The 20,412-nt window shown below is 41.0% G+C and overlaps 2 protein-coding genes across 3 annotated transcripts in view; both read right to left on the bottom strand.

Moving 5' to 3' along the window:
- Positions 1 to 1,116: 1,116 nt before the first annotated feature.
- The window catches only part of LOC121528892 (microfibril-associated glycoprotein 4-like), a 22,878-nt gene continuing 3,582 nt past the window's right edge, over positions 1,117 to 20,412 (bottom strand). The window contains exons 1-6 of one of the 2 annotated variants that reach the window (XM_041816536.1): positions 6,303 to 6,422; positions 3,643 to 3,798; positions 3,462 to 3,500; positions 2,013 to 2,109; positions 1,716 to 1,883; positions 1,117 to 1,548 (exon numbers count right to left, since the gene is read on the bottom strand). In XM_041816536.1, the coding sequence (XP_041672470.1) occupies positions 1,295 to 1,548; positions 1,716 to 1,883; positions 2,013 to 2,109; positions 3,462 to 3,500; positions 3,643 to 3,798; positions 6,303 to 6,383 (795 nt within the window). In that variant the 5' untranslated portion in view covers positions 6,384 to 6,422 and the 3' untranslated portion in view covers positions 1,117 to 1,294. Of the gene's footprint in view, positions 1,549 to 1,715; positions 1,884 to 2,012; positions 2,110 to 3,461; positions 3,501 to 3,642; positions 3,799 to 6,302; positions 6,423 to 20,412 lie in introns of those variants that run through there. The other variant, XM_041816537.1, reaches the window with a different exon arrangement.
- LOC121528893 (microfibril-associated glycoprotein 4-like) lies at positions 10,937 to 14,597 on the bottom strand. The gene is made up of 7 exons (XM_041816538.1): positions 14,545 to 14,597; positions 13,848 to 13,891; positions 13,294 to 13,443; positions 12,177 to 12,215; positions 11,833 to 11,929; positions 11,536 to 11,703; positions 10,937 to 11,368 (listed from the first exon to the last, which is right to left on the bottom strand). Exons 2-7 carry the CDS (start codon positions 13,851 to 13,853, stop codon positions 11,115 to 11,117), a joined length of 714 nt encoding a protein of 237 aa, XP_041672472.1. The 5' UTR covers positions 13,854 to 13,891; positions 14,545 to 14,597; the 3' UTR covers positions 10,937 to 11,114.

Raw genomic sequence — 20,412 nt, 5'->3', positions numbered from 1 at the left:
TAGCTGTTAAACCTGCAGCTCAGACAGTGCAGTGAGCCTTAAAGGGCATTTCACCTATTTTTGTTCCATGAATCTCTCTGTTTTGGTGTCATTAGCCCACTTTAATGGTTTTAAGTGACATTAAGATGATTGATTTTGATATAACTTTCATTTTGAAGCTAATCTGAAGTGATTAGGGCAAGGAAAGTTTATTTGTACATTTCAGCAACAAGGCAATTCAAAGTGCTTCACACAGTTCATTAAAAGAAAAAGAAACACAATTATTGTATTTATTTCCATGTTTTATGATTTAATCCATTACAATTAGAAAGAAAATGTTTTTAAAAGGGAGATATAAAGAAATGAAGTGGTTTAAAAGATAAATATTTCATTTATTGGTGTAAAATACTTTGACATTTGGTAATTCATGATGAGAAATTCATGTTTCTGTTTTATAAAGTTTATTGTTAAAATTCTTGGCAGTTCGGTTCATGCCATTTTGATGTGTTTCTTTGGTTGATGGTTAAACACAAGAAGATCAGGGAAAATTAGAACGAAGTCTGATGTGAAGAAGAGAAATAAACCAGATCACTGACATTTCTGCTCTATTTGTGTTGTTTGGTTTTTGAACCAGGACGTAGATGGCGTTTGTGAAGGCGAGCCCGGTGCCAGCTGTATGCCCCGCCCCAGAGGACGTCTGATTGGCTGATTGACTCGTTCAGATCCAGATAAGACCCACACTCTATGAACCTCCCCGGGTAGTAACAGACTGACATTGAACACAGACTCATCTGGATTTGTCAGACTAAAACTGAACTCTGAACTTTTCAAAAGCCCTTCAGGTGAGGTTTAGTTGTACTCAAAGCCGTTAGCAATGGCTGCCTCCACTGTACTGTGGTTAGCTGGGATATAGCTCTAGTAAAGCATCAACATGTTTATTTCTGCTGTAAAGAGACATTTTTATGGGGTGTGTCTGAGGTTTCTGTTGTGTCTGTGTTTGTGTGTAAATGTTGGTGCAGTGAGGTTTCCAGCTGTGTGTGTTGTTCTGAGCTTAGATAAAGACATCAGAGTGTTGTTGCTGATTCTGGGTTCATTCTGAGTTTTTTGCTCTTAAAGAATCAGGACAGGAGAGAGATGGACAGTTTCTGCTCATTTATTCTCATCAGGTAAGAACCAACAGGTGTTCAGAGCTCAACCAGACTGGATTTAGAAAACCTTCTGGTCTCCTTGTGGAGCTCCTTCTACATGATCAGAGAGGCTGGTGTTTACCATCTAAAGAGATCATGTTGATGATCAGCTGATTGGTCCTGGTGGTCTACTGAACAGGACGGATCTTCATGCTGATGCTCTTCAGGGAGTAGTCATGGCCTTTCCAATGTTTCCACTCCACTCCTACAGCATAAAGAGTGTTATCGGCCCCCCAGCGATAAACCCCGTTTGGATTGGTGATATGACAGTCGTTGTACCAGAACGCCCCCAAGAATGATTTGGCACAGTTGTTAGGCCATGAGTCCTGGTCTTTGTCAAAGGTGGAGAACTTCATTCCATTGTGATAGACCAGACCATCTCCTAGAGAAACACCAGAACATCAGGATTTTAGACATTACTGCAGACATGAAGACCAAACAAACCATCAGAGTCACCAACAGTAAACACATCTTCTCCTTCATTACTATAAAAACAAGAACAGACGTCCTCACAGGTCGTCCTGAAACCAAAGAGAACTTCTGACTCACCGGCGCCTCCATCCTTGAATCCAGAAACATGCAGGGTGTATCCGTCTGTCTCAGAGTCGATGGAGAAGGAGGTGTAACGAGCAGACGCCGTGTTTCCATCAAAGTCCTCCATGTCCACCAGCAGCTCGGACCTCTTCCTCAGAGTCAGATGGAAAATATTTTCAAGACCTGAGAAATCAAACACAGAAACATGAAGGAGAGGATGAGTTCCCCTTCATTAGGTCAGATTCTAAACGTCCTAGTTTGATATGTCAGCATCATCAATCATCTCTGGACTTCCTGGTTTTTCTGTCTTACCGAGCCAGTACTCTCCAGCAGCGCTCCCAAAGCCCATCTTATACTGATCCCAGGGTCTGTAGAAGTTCACCGAGCCATCCATCCTCCTCTGGAACACCTGGAGGACAGGATGGAGGTTAGTTAGCTGGTAAATGACTGTCAGTGGATTACATTGACTGTTGCTAGCAGTGCTGCTGTGGTTGGTCTCTGAGATGAGAACCACTGGGGGTCTCTGTAGACCTTAACCTGCCAGAGGGTAAAAATGACCCCTTTTTAGAGTTCATGATGGTCATACTGATCAGAGAACTGGATCACTGATGATGCTCTGTCACATCTAAAATCCCACCTGGACTAAATTCTCTTGTTTCTAAGTTTAGAAGTGATCTGTGGATCTGAAATGGTGTGGTAAGGCAGGTCTAGAGGATTTACAGCCATACGTTATTACTACAGCTCAGTGACAAGTACTGTAACCAGGCCTGATACAGAATCCACTGGGCCCCTGGAGCCCCCTGCCCCCCCAACAATGGGCCCTCCCCAGGTGTGATTTATTGATGATAGTCATATCTGTGTGTTGGATTGTTAGCATTGGTGTTAGCATCCTGGCTAACAGTTACTTTATTTTACGCCCCCTTTTCATCACTTTTAACTTATTTTAGGCACCTTTTCTTTTATCATTTTCAACCCAATTTTGCCACATTTTTTCATGATTATCTTAATTTTGCCAAAATGTTTTAAATTTTGTCATTATTTTTTTAACTTGATTGTGTCACATTTTTCCATGTTTTTTACTTAATTTTTGCCACTTTTTCATGTTTTTATTAATTTTGCCAATTTTTTTAAAATATTTTTCTTAATTTTGCCACATTTTGTCATTATATTTTTTAACTTAATTGTGTCACATTTTTTCATGTTTTTTTACTTAATTTTTGCCACTTTTTCATGTTTTTATTAATTTTGCCAATTTTTTAAAATGTTTTTCTTAATTTTTGCCACATTTTTAAATGATTTTTTAAACTTGTTTCCCGGTTTTTCTTGTATGTCTTTATTTTGCCACATTTTTTCATGATTTTCTTTGTTAATTTTGTCAAATTTTTTCATATTTGGGGAGCAGATGGCCTAGTGGTTAAAGGAGCTCCCCATGTACGGCGGCCTGGGTTCCAATCCGGCCTGAGGCCCTTTACCACATGTCTCACTCCCACTCTTGACCCTGTTTCTGACTCTATCCACTGTCCTCCCCTATCTAATAAAGGCACAAAAAAGCCCAAAAATAAATCTTTAAAAAAACAAAAAAATCATATTTTTCTCAATTGTTGAGACGATATGTTAAATAATTTTGGCACATTCAAAGTAGGTGGATGACAAGGCACCAGGAGTGTGTTACAGCCATATTTCCTTGATTTCCTGTCATTTTCCGCCCTCACAGAGCCTGTCAGATGACTTTAGGATTTCCAGCAGCTTTCAAACACTCACTGTCCATCGGCCTCCCTGGGAGTCCATGTCACAGAACACCTGGAAACACAAGCGTATGAAAACATCAGTGATGACTGCTGGTGAATATCTGCTCTATCAGAGGGATGATGATGATGAGATTTCTGTCAGAGATGACTCGTTTCTACAAACATTTCCACAACCCAGAGAGGCTGAGGCCTACCTGGACAGCAGACGTGGATCCGATGGGGTAGATGGTGTACACGCCGCTGGGCCGGGTGTAGTTGGTATCTTTATAGATGTCATTACAGTCGAACGGCATGAAGGGCAAACAGCTGATCAGCTGAGGAGCCAGGAGAAAGATGAGGACTGGAAGCAGCTGGAACAAAGGTTCACATTTTCATTTTCATTCAGCGAGAAGTCAACAATCCCTCGCTCTGACGTTGGAAGGAATTCTGGCGTTTAAACGGTCTCAGAGGTTATTAACGCCACGTTAGTGCCTCACAAGGTTAGCATTTATGAGCTTACACTGTTCTTCACTCAGCCAGAGTAAGCTTGGAGAAAACTATCACCATGTTTATGAACTTTCTCCAGCTTAAAGGGACATTTCAGATTTTTTAAAGTTGTTAGAGTAACCTGATGATAGTTGTGCTATTAGCCTGCAGAGATTTCAGTCTGCATCTCCCCTTTAATAATCAATCAATACTTCTGATAACTACTTTTAAAGTTCAATGATGATTTTTGGCTTTAACATTTCACCGTGTGTGTGTGTGGGGGGGGGTGGGTGTGTGTGTGTGTGTGTGTGTGTGGGGGGGGGGGTGGGTGTGTGTGTGTGTGGGTGTGTGTGTGTGTGTGTGTGGGTGGGTGTGTTTGTGTGTGTGTGTGTGTGTGTGTTTGTGTGTGGGTGTGTGTGTGTGGGTGTGGGGGTGTGTGTGTGTGTGTGTGTGGGTGTGTGTGTGTGTTTGTGTGTGTGTGTGATAGAATGTTGGGACTTTCCTGGTGAGATCAGCATAGCAACAACAGGCAGAGCTAACATGATTGGTCCATCCTCTACCTTTTTACTATTGGTGGCTTCATCAACAAATCTAAGAGCAAAAAATGTTTGGAGCACACGGAAAGTTTGATATGAAGAGAAAAATCAGAGAGTGTGATTTTTAGAAAATGAGCTGAAAATAATGAGAATGTTTTAGAGATTTGATGATCATGAAGGGCTCAAACATACGGATGGACAGACGGACAGACAACTAGAAACCAGAACGTCTCCAGCCTCGGCTAACGCCATCATGGAGGGAAAACAAGTGAGAGGAAAATGAAGAGAAAAATAGCCCATAGGTTTTAGAAATGACAGCCACAGGAGGAGTATTTCTGACAATATGAAGTTGGTTGTAGAAAGCAGAGAGAGCTGTAGTCAGCGGCTCCAATGAAACATGAACCTTCATAAAATCCTGGACTGTGAACGTTCCTGGACCTGTTTCTGATCTATGATACTACAGGACACGGGTGTCAAACTCAAGGCCCGGGGCCAAATCCGACCGTGGAACAGTTAAATCCGGCCCGCATGATGATCTCATTTTTCTGTTCTGACTTGTCCATAAGTCTGAGGTCTGCAGATTTCATCAAGTATAAAATGTCAACTTATCCTGATGATTTAAGATTTCCTTGTTAAGTCATAAAATCTGAAAAAGTCAGGAGTAAAAATATTTAGATAAGAAGTCAGGAATGTGGAAAATTCACATTTTCAATTTAGCATCATACAATCAGGACTCAAACTCAGGATTTTGACTTTTTATTTCATACTTTGAGCGTTTCAACTCATGATTCTGACTTCTCATATAATATTTTGAGTTTTAAGATTGATAATTCTGATTTTTAAGTGATATTTTGACATTTTTAAACCTTTTTTTTCTATCTCACCTCATATTTTCAACTCCAAACTTTGACTTCATAATCCCAGAGTTTGACCTTTTAGACTCACAATTTAAAATTCTGAGACATATTTTGACTTTTAATTCCATGATTAAAATATATTTCGTATTTTGACCTTTTAAACTCATGATTTTGACTTTCTTTCTGATGAAGATTATAGCGTAAGTTCAGTCAGGAAGACCATATTCTCCATGCAGGTTTAGTAGCTTCTACCTGCACTATTTCATGCACTCCCTCCTTCTGCTCTGTCACATCATAATCAGCTGTTCACATCACCTGGTCACACCTATCCTCTTCCTCACTGTTGGCCTATCAAATCTCTGCCGCCCCTTTATAATCTGGCTTTCTCCTCCATCAGTTCATTCATGGCGTGGTTCCGAGCGACCCTCCACCTCCCCAGCACCGCCAAGTCTACAAGTCCATCAACTATGGACTAAGATGACTTGTTCAGCCATCACCACCAGTGTCTGGACTCCACGAGGATAGATCTTTCCGCCGCTCAGGGCAGACACCCTTCGATCACGCTATGTCCATGTGGAGTTCAAGTGCCAAAGAGACTGACAATAATTCAATATCACATCTATGTTAATATTTATTCATTATCTCACATGTAAAATAAAATGTTCTCTTTAAATCAGTCACTGGTCTCTCCTGATTGAAATATATTTGCCTTTAAAAAACATTATTTTTCAGTTTCATGTTTTGACCTTTTTGAACTAATAAATGTACTTTCTCAGATTGTGAGCCTTTAAACTGATCTTTTTAACTTTTTAAATGTCAAAATCATTTATCATCAGTGCTAGGTTTTGTTTCATATTTTATCACTGGTGAAATGAGTTTGACAGTTTCTGGTTAAATGTTGACCCTGTTAGGCCCTCAGGTTAGACCTGAATCCAGAATCCGGTCCCTGCTGTGATTGAGTCTGACAGCCCTGCTGTAAAGTTCTAACATTCTTACCTTCATGGTGATGCTTCTGTCAGAGTGATCTGATGAAGATCTACAGTCCAGACTTTTATAGGGTCCACAATGCATTGACATTAAATTTGACCTTATTAAACATTAACAGATGATTGACTCACTGCTAGTCCTGAGACTGTGTACTTTAGGATTCTAAATATTTACTGGACTTTATTGATCCCCCAGCAACACAACAAATGGACTTTATTTTCTACCCATTTTACCACAGTTTTCCTTTCTTAAAGCACAGGCTGCCATGTTGATCCCACTTTTGCTTATTTTGACCAATTTGTGCCCATTTTTAACAGCTTTTACTAGGGATGTCCGATATTGGCTTTTTAACCAATAACCGATAACCGATTTTGTCCAACTCTTAATTCCTCTTAATATGCAGAGTTTTTTCCACCAACACTGATGTAAGGTAACACCATCATATATGCCCTGTTGTGAAATTAATACATTATGCCTAATTTAGTCACTTTATTGTGATGCCCCACTGGATGCATTCATAAATGTAACAACAAGGCTTTCAAATGCAAACATTTGATTTCCCTGTGCAAAAATGCGAAACAACTTCAACTTAAGTCATTGAGAAAAGTGCCAACATGGCACTGCCATATTTATTATAAAAGACAAATGCTTCTTTTTTTCTTATTTTTTTACATGCTTCAAACAACAGCTTGGATCATGCTCTCCCTGAGATAATCCTGACAATACCCGGCCACTACAACTAGGGCAAAATACTTAGTTTTGACTTCTTCACAAATGGCAAAACTACAACAAAAACATTGAAGGCAAACAGCTTCAGTCCAGACTAGAGTAGCACTAGTAATCGTAAACAAAGGAGTAAAAATGTTGGCTGATCTAAACTCAGGGTAAAAGTTTTTTGAAAGAATTAATTTATTTATGTTTTTAAATGAAAATCCAATAATTTCCGATAATACATTTTTATGCTATTATCGGCCGATAATATTGGGAGGCCAATAATATCGGACATCCCTACCTTTTACCATTTTTCACTTTTTTCTTTCTTAATATTTGCTGCTTACCCCTTTTTACTGCTTTTAGCCACTTTAACTGCTTATGCCACTTTTCAACCCCTTAAAGCCTGAAAACACAAATTACAGCCAGAAAATTTGAACTTTTTGGAACTGAAGTGTTCATTTCACTTTTTACTGAAATTTTTAAAAATCCAAATTGCCATAAAATTAAACAATTATATTTTTATTTTTTATATATATTATATTTTTGTATTCAGGTAGTCAGCTGACCTCATTCTCTGGGCACATAATGTTGCTGAACCTAGACCTGACCAACTGCAGCAACCCTTCTTAAACAGACTGAGGTCAGCTGACTACCTGAATACACTGAATGACCAGGTTATTCCATCAATGGATTTCTTCTTCCCTAATGGCACGGCCATATTCCAAGATGACAATGCCAGGATTCATCGGGCTCAAATAGTGAAAGAGTGGTTCAGGGAGCATGAGACATCATTTTCACACATGGATTGGCCACCACAGAGTCCAGACCTTAACCCCACTGAGAATCTTTGGGATGTGCTGGAGAAGGCTTTGCGCAGTGGTCAGACTCTCCCATCATCAATATTAAAATTAATGCAACACTGGATGGAAAGAAATCTTGTGACATTGCAGAAGCTTATCCAAACAATGCCACAGCGAATGCGTGCTGTAATCAAAGCTAAAGGCGGTCCAACCAAATATTAGAGTGTGTGACCTTTTATAGGTGGCCACTTTGTTTTTGGCCAGTGTATCTAAAAATGTGTAGTTTCACTTCTTTCAGGCTGTCCATGCTGTCTAAATCAAACTAAAGTTTATTTCTGCCTGCCACTGATATTTCTCTGTCTGAAGACAGTCTAGACCAGGGGAACTCAACCGTATCCTACCAAAGAGCCTTATTGTCTTAAAATACTTTATAGAGAGCCACGATCCAAAACCAGGGATGTAAAAAGATGTTTAATCCCCTTTGTGCCACTCTTATCCATTTTTGCCATTTTCTTCTATTTTTGCCACTTTTCATTACTTTGTTGCACTATTTTTTGTCATTTGTAACCATTTTTGATACCTTTTGCCCCTTTTTCTTATCTTTTACCAGTTTTGGCCACATTTTAACATCTTTTCACCACATTATCTGCCTTTTTTTGTCTCTCCATGACCCATTTGGCCACCTATCACCCATTTTTGCTTCTCTCTAACCCTTTTCACCACTTTATCTGGTCATTTTTGCAGCACCTCTGCCAACCTTAACTCTTTTTTGAAAAACTTACTAATTATGACAGTAAATTTCTGTAAAACAGATCAAATGTTGAGTCATTCTAAAACTCTGTGGATATTCATTGTTTTTGGGTGGATTCAACAGCTGCAGACATTTAAAGCCAAAGGATACTCTTAAAACCACAACATCTTCTTTCCCTCCTTTTCTCAATTCAGTGATCTTTTAGGGGGCCGGAAGGAAGCTCTGGGGGGGCCCGGTATGCCCCGCGGGCCACCAGTTGATGATCAGTGCTCTAAGGCATCATTGACTACTTTCATTGCAGCAGTGGTAGTGCTGTGTTCTTTCCAGAAACCTCAGTGAAAAAAGACAGAATGGAAGCCAGGTAGCCTTTCACCTGGTCACTGACCGGGGACTCTAGCACTTGGACAGTACTCAAAGTTTGGATATGGGTCCCTCAGCCTATTTCTCTGAAATAGGAAAGTTTGTGCAATGGTGTGATTTTAAATGTTAATAAAACTAAGGAGATGGTCCTAGACCCTAGATCGGTAGGGGACCACAGCCCTGTCATCATACATGACTCACCCACTGAGCAGGTCAGCTCATACAAGTATCTTGGGTTTTTTTAGATGACACTTTGAGCTGGAATGTGCATGCTGAAAGTCTGTGTACTCGTTTACAACAAAGAATGTATTTTCTGTACAGACTGAGAGCATTTGGGGTGGACAAAAGCATCATGGTTTTATTTTACCAGGCAGTAATAGAGAGCTTAGTCAGATATAGGATGTCATCTTGGTATGGCAACCTTACTACAAAACTAAAAACTAAACTGGCTCGTCTGGTGCACACGGCCATGAAGGTGATGGGGAAGAGCGAGTATCCGGCCCTGCAGTCTATTTATGAACAAACCGTTCTTAGGCAAGCTCAGAGGATAGTGACCGATTCATCCCACGTTCTCCACTCAGAATATGACCTCCTACCCTCGAGAAGACGATACAGCGTCCCTCACTGCAAACTTAACCGTTTCAAGAATTCATTTGTTCCAACCTCCATCAAACTCCTAAACAATGCTTCTTGAGGCTGAAGATTGTGCAATATGTATAGTGTTTTTATTATAATGAATTTTTAGAATGCATTCATTTTGTATAGTATTGTTATTTGTTTGCTGGTATTGTTGTGCCTGATGATGTGTCGTTGTGGCTGTGGGGGCATCTATGGAGCAGCTCCTGAGTCCAGGACAAATTTCCCTGAGTGGGACAATAAAGTATATTTGATTGATTGATTGAGCTCAGACAGTGCAGTGAGCCTTAAAGGGCATTTCACCTATTTTTGTTCCATGAATCTCTTTGTTTTGGTGTCATTAGCCCACTTTAATGGTTTTAAGTGACATTAAAATGATTCATTTTGGTATAAAATTCATTTTGAAGCTAATCTGAAGTGATTAGGGCAAGGCAAGTTTATTTGTTTAGCACATTTCAGCAACAAGGCAATTCAAAGTGCTTCACAGTTCATTAAAATACATTGACAAAGGGAAAAAGAAACACAATTATTTTATTTATTTCCATGTTTTATGATTTAATCCATTACAATTAGTAAGAAAATGTTTTTAAAAGGGAGGTGTAAAGAAATGAAGTGGTTTAAAAGATAAATATTTCATTTATTGGTGTAAAATACTTTGACATTTGGTAATTCATGATGAGAAATTCATGTTTCTGTTTTATAAAGTTTATTGTTAAAATTCTTGGCAGTTCGGTTCATGCCATTTTGATGTGTTTCTTTGGTTGATGGTTAAACACAAGAAGATCAGGGAAAATTAGAACGAAGTCTGATGTGAAGAAGAGAAATAAACCAGATCACTGACATTTCTGCTCTATTTGTGTTGTTTGGTTTTTGAACCAGGACGTAGATGGCGTTTGTGAAGGCGAGCCCGGTGCCAGCTGTATGCCCCGCCCCAGAGGACGTCTGATTGGCTGATTGACTCGTTCAGATCCAGATAAGACCCACACTCTATGAACCTCCCCGGGTAGTAACAGACTGACATTGAACACAGACTCATCTGGATTTGTCAGACTAAAACTGAACTCTGAACTTTTCAAAAGCCCTTCAGGTGAGGTTTAGTTGTACTCAAAGCCGTTAGCAATGGCTGCCTCCACTGTACTGTGGTTAGCTGGGATATAGCTCTAGTAAAGCATCAACATGTTTATTTCTGCTGTAAAGAGACATTTTTATGGGGTGTGTCTGAGGTTTCTGTTGTGTCTGTGTTTGTGTGTAAATGTTGGTGCAGTGAGGTTTCCAGCTGTGTGTGTTGTTCTGAGCTTAGATAAAGACATCAGAGTGTTGTTGCTGATTCTGGGTTCATTCTGAGTTTTTTGCTCTTAAAGAATCAGGACAGGAGAGAGATGGACAGTTTCTGCTCATTTATTCTCATCAGGTAAGAACCAACAGGTGTTCAGAGCTCAACCAGACTGGATTTAGAAAACCTTCTGGTCTCCTTGTGGAGCTCCTTCTACATGATCAGAGAGGCTGGTGTTTACCATCTAAAGAGATCATGTTGATGATCAGCTGATTGGTCCTGGTGGTCTACTGAACAGGACGGATCTTCATGCTGATGCTCTTCAGAGAGTAGTCATGGCCTTTCCAATGTTTCCACTCCACTCCTACAGCATAAAGAGTGTTATCGGCCCCCCAGCGATAAACCCCGTTTGGATTGGTGATATGACAGTCGTTATACCAGAACGCCCCCAAGTGTTTTTTGGCACAGTTGCCAGACAACTTGTCCTGGTCTTTGTCAAAGGTGGAGAACTTCATTCCATTGTGATAGACCAGACCATCTCCTAGAGAAACACCAGAACATCAGGATTTTAGACATTACTGCAGACATGAAGACCAAACAAACCATCAGAGTCACCAACAGTAAACACATCTTCTCCTTCATTACTATAAAAACAAGAACAGACATCCTCACAGGTCGTCCTGAAACCAAAGAGAACTTCTGACTCACCGGCGCCTCCATCCTTGAATCCAGAAACATGCAGGGTGTATCCGTATTTCTCAGGGCCAATGGAGAAGGAGGTGTAACGAGCAGACGCCGTGTTTCCATCAAAGTCCTCCATGTCCACCAGCAGCTCGAACTTCCTCCTCAGAGTCAGATGGAAAATATTTTCAAGACCTGAGAAATCAAACACAGAAACATGAAGGAGAGGATGAGTTCCCCTTCATTAGGTCAGATTCTAAACGTCCTAGTTTGATATGTCAGCGTCATCAATCATCTCTGGACTTCCTGGTTTTTCTGTCTTACCGAGCCAGTACTCTCCAGCAGCGCTCCCAAAGCCCATCTTATACTGATCCCAGGGTCTGTAGAAGTTCACCGAGCCATCCATCCTCCTCTGGAACACCTGGAGGACAGGATGGAGGTTAGCTAGCTAAAAGACAAGGGGTCTGTTCAGAAAGTCCAAAAAATGACCTCCTGAGTCCTTTCCTCTCCACTTCTCCTTAACCTTGGTGAAAAACGTCTCAGGGTCAAGGAAAGGTGGGAGTGAGAGGATATGAAAGGAGAGCAGTGGTGATTAGGGAATCTGACTGCTCTTTCATAATGCTCATTAGAGCTTGGATTAAAGTGTGAAGGATTGAGCTGACACTCACCGTCCATCCTCCTCCCTCTGAGTCCATGTCACAGTACACCTGGAAACACAAGCACAGTTAGGATCAACACACTGATCAGTACTGCTGGGGTCTGCCGCCTGGTTTCCACTGGTGTTCAATTATCTGTAAATAATCAGACGATGCCCCCTAGGGTCCAGAGCAAAGAGGTGCACTTTTTACAGATGGATAAAAAGCTGTTAAACTACATGTAGCCATTGGAGAGAGAGGATAATATTGTTCCATTTTTCATGAACATGTTAGATATTGAATAATGTTAAATATTCAGTTGGTGGCCTGGTACCCTAGACCATCAACAGTCCTAGATGATGGCTTAGGGTCCCAGGTCCACTTCTGAGCATCCCTATGTTAGAACATGGTGTTTGTTCTGGACAGACCATGACTAACACAGAGGTCCAATGCCAGAGCACCACTTGGGTTCAGATTAGGCAGGCTGTTCCCCTCAATCACTCCCTCCAGGTGTCTCCATCATTTCCCACATGGGCATTGAAGACTGTTAGAAGGACGATGGAGTCTCCAGGCGGCACCCTTGCAGGACCCCACTGTGAGACTCCAAGAAGGCTGGGTACTTCAAGCTGGTGCATGAGCACCAACAACAGTCAGAGTCTTGTCCTCTGCAACCTGCAGTCGCTACGAGATGACCCTCTGGTCCACCAGGGAAAAGTCCAACATAGAGGCTACCAGCCGGGGGCTTGTGAGAATCCCCACACCCATCCGGCACCCCTCACCCTGAGCAACTCCAGAGTACGACAGTGTCCAGCCTTTCTCCAGGAGTGGGGTTCTGGATCTAGAGCTGGACCCTGCAGGTTGTAGGCCCACAGGTGCATGAATCCCTCTAGTCCCCCATCCCCCCTACCCCAGGTCTGGCTCCCTGGGGGTCCCCTGGTTTCCCTCTTTGGGTGAGGTGTGTCCCCTAGTGCCAACTCAATCTCAGCATTGCTCTTCTGTAACCCACTTGTTCCCACCCTGGGGTCTGAGACCCCCTTAAAGGTGCACCATAGATTTCAGAAGGGTTCACGGCTCTGTCTGCTTCTGGTCAGAAAGATTAAAGACTGGGAACCACCGCTCTAACCTGCAGCCCAGAGAGGCTGAGGCTTACCTGGGCAGCAGATGTGGCTCCGATGGGGTAGATGGTGTACACTCCACTGGGTCGGCTCTTATCTTTATGGATCTGACTGCAGTCCAACGGCAGTAAGGGATAACAGCTGATGAGCTGAGGAGCCAGGAGACAGAGGAGGACTGGAACCAGCTGGAATAAAGGCTCACATTTTTATTTTACAGTCATTTTCTGAGGAAGACTGCAGGAACTCAGCAGTCCAACCAGTCAAGGTAACACAAAACCCTGCTGGTCTGTCAATAAGAAAACACAGAAAAATATATCTTTGGTTTATCTGAGACAGGACAGAGAAAAAACAAACATCTATAAAGTTCCCAGAATCACATTAAAGTTTTAATCTTTAAAGTTTGTGTTGGTCTGCAGATCTATTTAAAGATCCCAGAAAGACCAACAGAGTCCAACAAACACACTGACAGCAGCTCTACATGTTTGGTTCTACATGAATATAACAAAGGAGAGAATTATTCAGACATTTATGTTTTATATTACAGTACTATCATCCTAAAACAGCCTCTAACAGTTAGCTCTCTACCTACCTTCATGGTGGAGTATGTGCTGAAGTGAGCTGATGAAGATCAGACTGTAGAAGAGAAAGCAGTGATGAGTCTGAGTCGGCCAAAGGCCCAAAGTGATCCCAAATAAAGAGCAGTTAGGGAGCAGAAGGAGCCGGTTCTTGTTGCTGAGCAGATCACTGAGAGAGTAGTAATGTTTAGTTCATGATCGATCCATCTCTATGTACCGACTCTTTTATGAATCATGGAGGCCGACTCCAGAGAGCTTTTTCCCTCCTTTTGTTAACCTTAAGGCCAAGACAGAAAATAACAATTTTCTGTTCTCTGAACTGCTGTGCCACAGGCACAGCCAAGCAGTAACCAGTCTCAGGTTAAAACACCGTGGTGTTTGGTTGATTTAATAAAACCAACATGGTACTGCACGTAAAGTTGTTAGGGACTGGAAGGAGCAGACGTTCCCATCACTAAAATACTGGTGTTTTTACTTCCTGGTTCCCTAACCCAGTATAGTTAGAAGAGAACGATGTTTATGCAATGGTCTCCTCATCTTTTCACACCAACTTAGATTTAGTTAAAGCAATACTAAATCTGACTGATTTAACCATGAAGTAGTGCTAAATGAAAAGGAGCAGAAAGCGTCTCATCCAATCTGAGAAAAAGAGCCTGAATCTCCATCATTAATGCTTTTCTCCCCTCTACCTCCATCTCTGTTTGTCCTCACCTGATGGAGTTCTGCAGCTCACCTGAGGCTTCGTGAGTCTTCGTGAATCTTTGTGAGTCTTCGTGAGTCTTCGTGAGTCTTTGTGAGTCTTCGTGAGTCTTTGTGAATCTTCGTGACTTCTGATCGAAGCTTGAAGTCTGAGATTCTTTGAGTTCATTTATACTCGCTTCTGTCAATCCCTCCCTTGACACACCTTCGTGTGACAGCAGCTGCATTTAGGTCATTTCCTCTTGGCAGTTTCCAAAATGTCATAAAGCAGAAAACCTAATAACAACCACACATGACAGACCTGTTTACCCATCCAAACATATAAAGACCTCAGCATAAATGAATCCTGAATCCTGTTTTTATTCAGTCATGGTAAACATTCACGTACCTCCCTGTAGCATATCTAATAATGTCAAGAAAGAGAACATGGCCCTGTAATCGTACGATAACTAAGGTTCTTAGCTAGCTTAGCTTGTAATTTCGAGATCAGTTTCATATGCAGTTACAAGGCAAGAGGTCTAAATGATTTTTTTCATTGGTGAATGTAATGTACTTCAAGGATTTTTTTGCATACTGCAAAGTAAAAAATAAATGAGACACACTTGGACTCAGTGTGCAAGCCTAAAAAAACCAATATGGAGCAGAAGGAGCCGGTTCTTGTTGCTGAGCAGATCACTGAGAGAGTAGTAATGTTTGGTTCATGATCGATCCATCTCCATGTACCGACTCTTTTATGAATCATGGAGGCCGACTCCAGAGAGCTTTTTTCCCTCCTTTTGTTAACCTTAATGACATGATAGAAAACAATGGTTGTCTGTTCTCTGAACTGCTGTGCCACAGGCACACCCAAGCAGTAAATCAGTCTCAGGTTAAACACCATGGTGTTTGGTTGATTTAATAAAACCAACATGGTACTGCACACAAAGTTGTTAGGGACTGGAAGGAGCAGACGTTCCCATCACTAAAATACTGGTGTTTTTACTTCCTGGTTCCCTAACCCAGTATAGTTAGAAGAGAACGATGTTTATGCAATGGTCTCCTCATCTTTTCACACCAACTTAGATTTAGTTAAAGCAATACTAAATCTGACTGATTTAACCATGAAGTAGTGCTAAATGAAAGGAGCAGAAAGCGTCTCATCCAATCTGAGAAAAAGAGCCTGAACCTCCCTCATTAATGCTTTTCTCCCCTCTACCTCCAGTGTTTCTCCTAGGTTTACAGCTTTGGGGGTCAGACAATGACGACACACACTGACATACTTAAAGGAATCATGATGTTCATGTGATTCTTTGATAGCTATAATTATTTTTTTTATGCATGCATGTATGAATGACAGGGTTGGAAATTATTTTTTTGCCTTCCTGCCTCATCAGGAGTAACTTTAGGACTGTATCAGAACAATTCTACACAAAACTCAAAAAATGGGCTGGACAAAATTATTGGCACCCTCAACTTAATATTTGGTTGCCTCTAACCATCAACAAGCTTCTTACACCTCCCAACTGAATTTTGGACCACTCTTCTTTTGCAAACTGCTCCAGGTCTCTCAGATTTGAAGGGTGCTTCTTCAACAGCAGTTCTGAGATCTCTCCATAGGTGTTCAATGGGATTTAGATCTGGACTCATTGCTGGCCACTTCAGAACTCTCCAGCTTTGTCTCCAACCATTTCTTGGTGCTTTTTGAGGTATGTTTGGGGTCATTGTCCTGCTGGAACACCTATGACCTCTGACCCAGACCCAGCTTTCTGACACTAGGCCCTACATTGTGGCCCAAAATCTTTTGATAGTCTCAGATTTCATGATTCTTTGCACACAGTCGGGGCACCCAGTGCCAGAGGCAGCAAAACAACCCCAAAACATCCTTGAAGCTCCACCATGTTTGACTGTAGGTACTGTGTTCTTTTCTTTGTAGGCCTCATTCTGTTTTCTGTAAACAGTAGAATGACGTGCTTTTCCAAAAAGCTCTACCTTAGTCTCATCTGTCTACAAAATGTTCTCCCAGAAGGATTGAGGCTTACTCAGGTCCATTTTTGCAAACTCCAGTCTGGCTTTTTTATGTCTCTTTGTCAGCAGTGGGGTTCTCCTCGGTCTCCTGCCATAGCGCTTCATCTCATTCAGATGACCACGTATGGTCCCAGCTGACACTTTTGCACCCTGAGTCTGCAGGACAGCCTGAATTTGTGTGGAAGTTGACTGAGGATGTTTATCCACCATTCCAACTATCCTGCGTTGCATTCTTTTGTCAGTTTTTCTCTTCTGTCCACGTCCAGGGAGATTAGCCACAGCTCCATGGTTATAAACTTCTTGATTATATTACATACAGTGGACAAAGGAATTTCTAGATCTCTGGAGATGGTCTTTAACCTTGAGATTGTTCATATTTTTCCACAATTTTGTTTCTTAAGTCCTCAGACAATTCTGGGCTCTTCTTCCTCTTCTCCATGCTTGGTGTGACACACACAGACACACAACACAAAGGCTGAGTCAACTTTTAGACATTCTAACTGGCTTCAGGTGTGATTTCTAGATTGCCAGCACCTGTTACTGCCACATGTGAGTTTAAATGAGCATCACATGCTGGAAATAAAATGATTTACCCACAGTTTCAAAAGGGGAACAATCATTTTGTCCGGCCCATTTTTTGAGTTTTGTGTAAAATTCTGTCAATTTGTCTTTTTTCTTGTTTTTTTTTTTTCATGTTGTTCCAATACACATGAATGAAATCAACATGTGTACACCAAAAACATTTGTAATTGCAACAATTTCTGGGAGAAATGGTGTATTTTTTGGAAAAATTCCAGGGGTGCCAATACTTTGGTCCATGACTGTAGGCTCAGAGATATAAAAAGCTTACGATCAGAGAGGATCAGGTCTCTCTTGTCTACCATTGTCCTGATTGCAATAAACGTGCATTCAACTCGTTCTGACTCCTGACTCGTCTTTTAATGTAGTATTTCTGGCTACAACACTCCACGCCACTGAATCCAAACCTTTATTCTCTGTTCTTGGGTTTTCATTATCTGTAAGCCATAATCATCAACATTTCAAGAAATAAAGGCTTGAAATACTTCACTCTATGTGTAATAAGTCGATATAATATATGCGTTTACCTTTCTGAAATGAGTGACAAAAATATTGAACTTTTTCATGATATTCTCATTTTTTCAGATATACCTGTACTCTAGTGTGGCTGAATATCTGAGTAAATCAAAAATGCATCATGTTGGCAGCTGGACGACTGATTTAGAGATTCAAGCAGCAGCAGATTGTCTGGGAGTAAATATATTTACATATTTTCGTGGTCGTTGGTTTGAATATAGTTGCAGAAATAAGCTGTTGTCAACTCGTTCTGATTCCTGACTCGTGTTTTAATGCAGTATTTCTGGCTACAACACAAACCAAGCAATTTCTTTGGAAAACCACAACAGCCATCATGAGACAGTTGGTTGCACACATTACGCCCAAATGTTATGGCTACTGCAAAGTAAAGAGAGATGGTCCAAGCATCACAGTGTCAGAGTTCAGAGCAAACAAAGCTGTAGATTCAGATTGTGGTGTTAGTAATGTCAGTAAGGCTTTGTTTTCTTTTACACCGTTATATAATGAAGTAGCAAGGACTCTTTGTAGAAGAGTCTAAAGTGTGTGGGACTTCAGGTCCTGTTTGTAAGACAGAGAAAGTGGTAGAGGATGGTAATAGTTTCTTTAGAGCTGTAGCTAAGGCAGTTAGTGGTAGTCAGACATGTCATGGTCAAATTAGATTAGCTGTTGTTAAATATATGGAAACCCAGAGTGAAGACTTCATCTCCTTGGTGGGAGAGCAGTATGTCTCATTGAATGATTATATAGAAGAGTCACAAATGAAGTATGCAGGTCACTGTGCTTCAGGCATATAATCTCAAACTACAGCAAATGGAGTTAACATATTTATATGTGAAAATGGAAGAAATTTGTTTGTAAGAGTACAGTGTTGGTAGATCAAGCTATATATCTGCAATGTGTGAATAAAACAATTAAGCCTGTAATTTGTGTTGGACAAAGTGAGGAGCAGGTTTGCTTCAATTTATGCAGAGGCAATAACCAGTGGCAGTTAAGACACAGGTGTAGAGAGAGCGTGAGTAATGTAAGTACTGATGTGGAGAGTGGCATGAACAATAACAAGTATTTGACAGACAAGAACAAACTCTTTGCTTAACAGCTTAATTACTTTCTAACACTGAACAACTGCTTTAATGTCTTCCAGTCAGGTTTTAGACCACATCACAGCACTGAGACCGCTCTGGTCAAGGTGTTTAATGACATTCGCTTAAACACAGATCATGGCAGAACTTCAGTCTTAGTGTTATTGGACCTCAGTGCTGCTTTTGACATAGTCGACCACAATATACTACTTGAACGACTGGAAAACTGGGTGGGACTGTCTGGCACAGTTCTTGATTGGTTTGCATCCTACTTAAAGGGCAGGGATTATTTTGTGTCAATAGGTAACTTTAAATCTGAGCAGACCGAAATTACATGTGGAGTCCCCCAAGGCTCCATCCTGGGGCCTCTTCTGTTTAACATCTACATGCTTCCACTTGCTCAGATCATAGAAAACAACAAAATAAATTACCATAAATATGCAGATGACACACAGCTCTACATTTCAATGTCCCCAGGTGACTATAGCCCCATACAAGCACTGGGTAAATGCATTGAACAAATTACCAAATGGATGTGCCATAATTTTCTCCAGTTAAACAGAGAAAAAACTGAGGTAGTTGTTTTTGGACCCAAGGAGGACTCTCTTAAAATCAGCATGCAGCTCCAGTCACTTCAGGTAAAAACCTCAGACCAGGCCAGAAATCTGGGTGTTGTCATGGATTCAGACCTAAATTTCAAAAGCCACATAAAAACAATTTACAAAGTCAGCTTATTATCACCTCAAGAATACTTCTAGGATTAAAGGACTAATGTCACAGCAGGACCTTGAAAAACTGGTCCATGCATTTATCTTCAGTCGAGTTGACTACTGTAACAGTAGTCTAACAGGCAGCTGCAGCTGATCCAGAACGCTGCTGCTCGAGTCCTCACTAAGACCAAGAGAGTGGACCACATCAGTCCTGTCCTGAGGTCTCTACACTGGCTCCCTGTCTCTCAGAGAATAGACTTTAAGATCCTCCTGTTAGCTTATAAAGCTCTGAATGGTTTAGGCCCAAAATACATCAGAGACCTTCTAGTCCAGTATGAACCATCCAGACCACTCAGGTCGTCTGGTACAGGTCTGCTCTATGTCCCTAAAGTCAGTACCAAACATGGAGGATCAGCGTTCAGTTACTATGCTCCGTATATCTGGAACACAGGTCTGCTGAGTGTTTAACTTCTTTTAAATTAAGGTTGAAGACTCACCTGTTCACTGCTGCCTTTGACTAAAAAACTTTTTACCTTTCAAATTTTCCATTTTTGCTCCAACTCTGCACTGTAGCTTTTTTTTTTTTTTTTTGCTGTTTTACAAAACTTTTTACTGTTTCTAATCACCTTTTACATGCTTTGTTTAAAATGTTTTCATTGTGTTTCTTTTTCCCTTTGTCAATGTATTTTAATGACCTGTGTGAAGCACTTTGAATTGCCTCGTTGCTGAAATGTGCTATACAAATAAACTTGCCTTGCCTTGCCTTTGACATGATGTTAAACCAGAAAAATATATTGTATAAGCAAGGAATTGAAATGGATATAAGGATATGTGCGAGTAGCACTGAAATGTAACCAGTAAAATAAAGTATGGTGGAGAGGCAGACCATAGGAATGGTGTTGTAGCAGGTAGAAAACCACAAACGCCACAAATCAAGACAAAGGCGTTTGAATTTGTCATGGAGCAGTTTTTGGAGAAAGTAAAATCAGGTC

Source organism: Cheilinus undulatus, linkage group 20 (assembly GCF_018320785.1).
Source record: "Cheilinus undulatus linkage group 20, ASM1832078v1, whole genome shotgun sequence".
Classification (NCBI taxonomy): Eukaryota; Metazoa; Chordata; class Actinopteri; order Labriformes; family Labridae; genus Cheilinus; species Cheilinus undulatus.
Note: the sequence above shows the minus strand (reverse complement) of the source record. Positions and strands in the feature narration are given on the sequence as shown.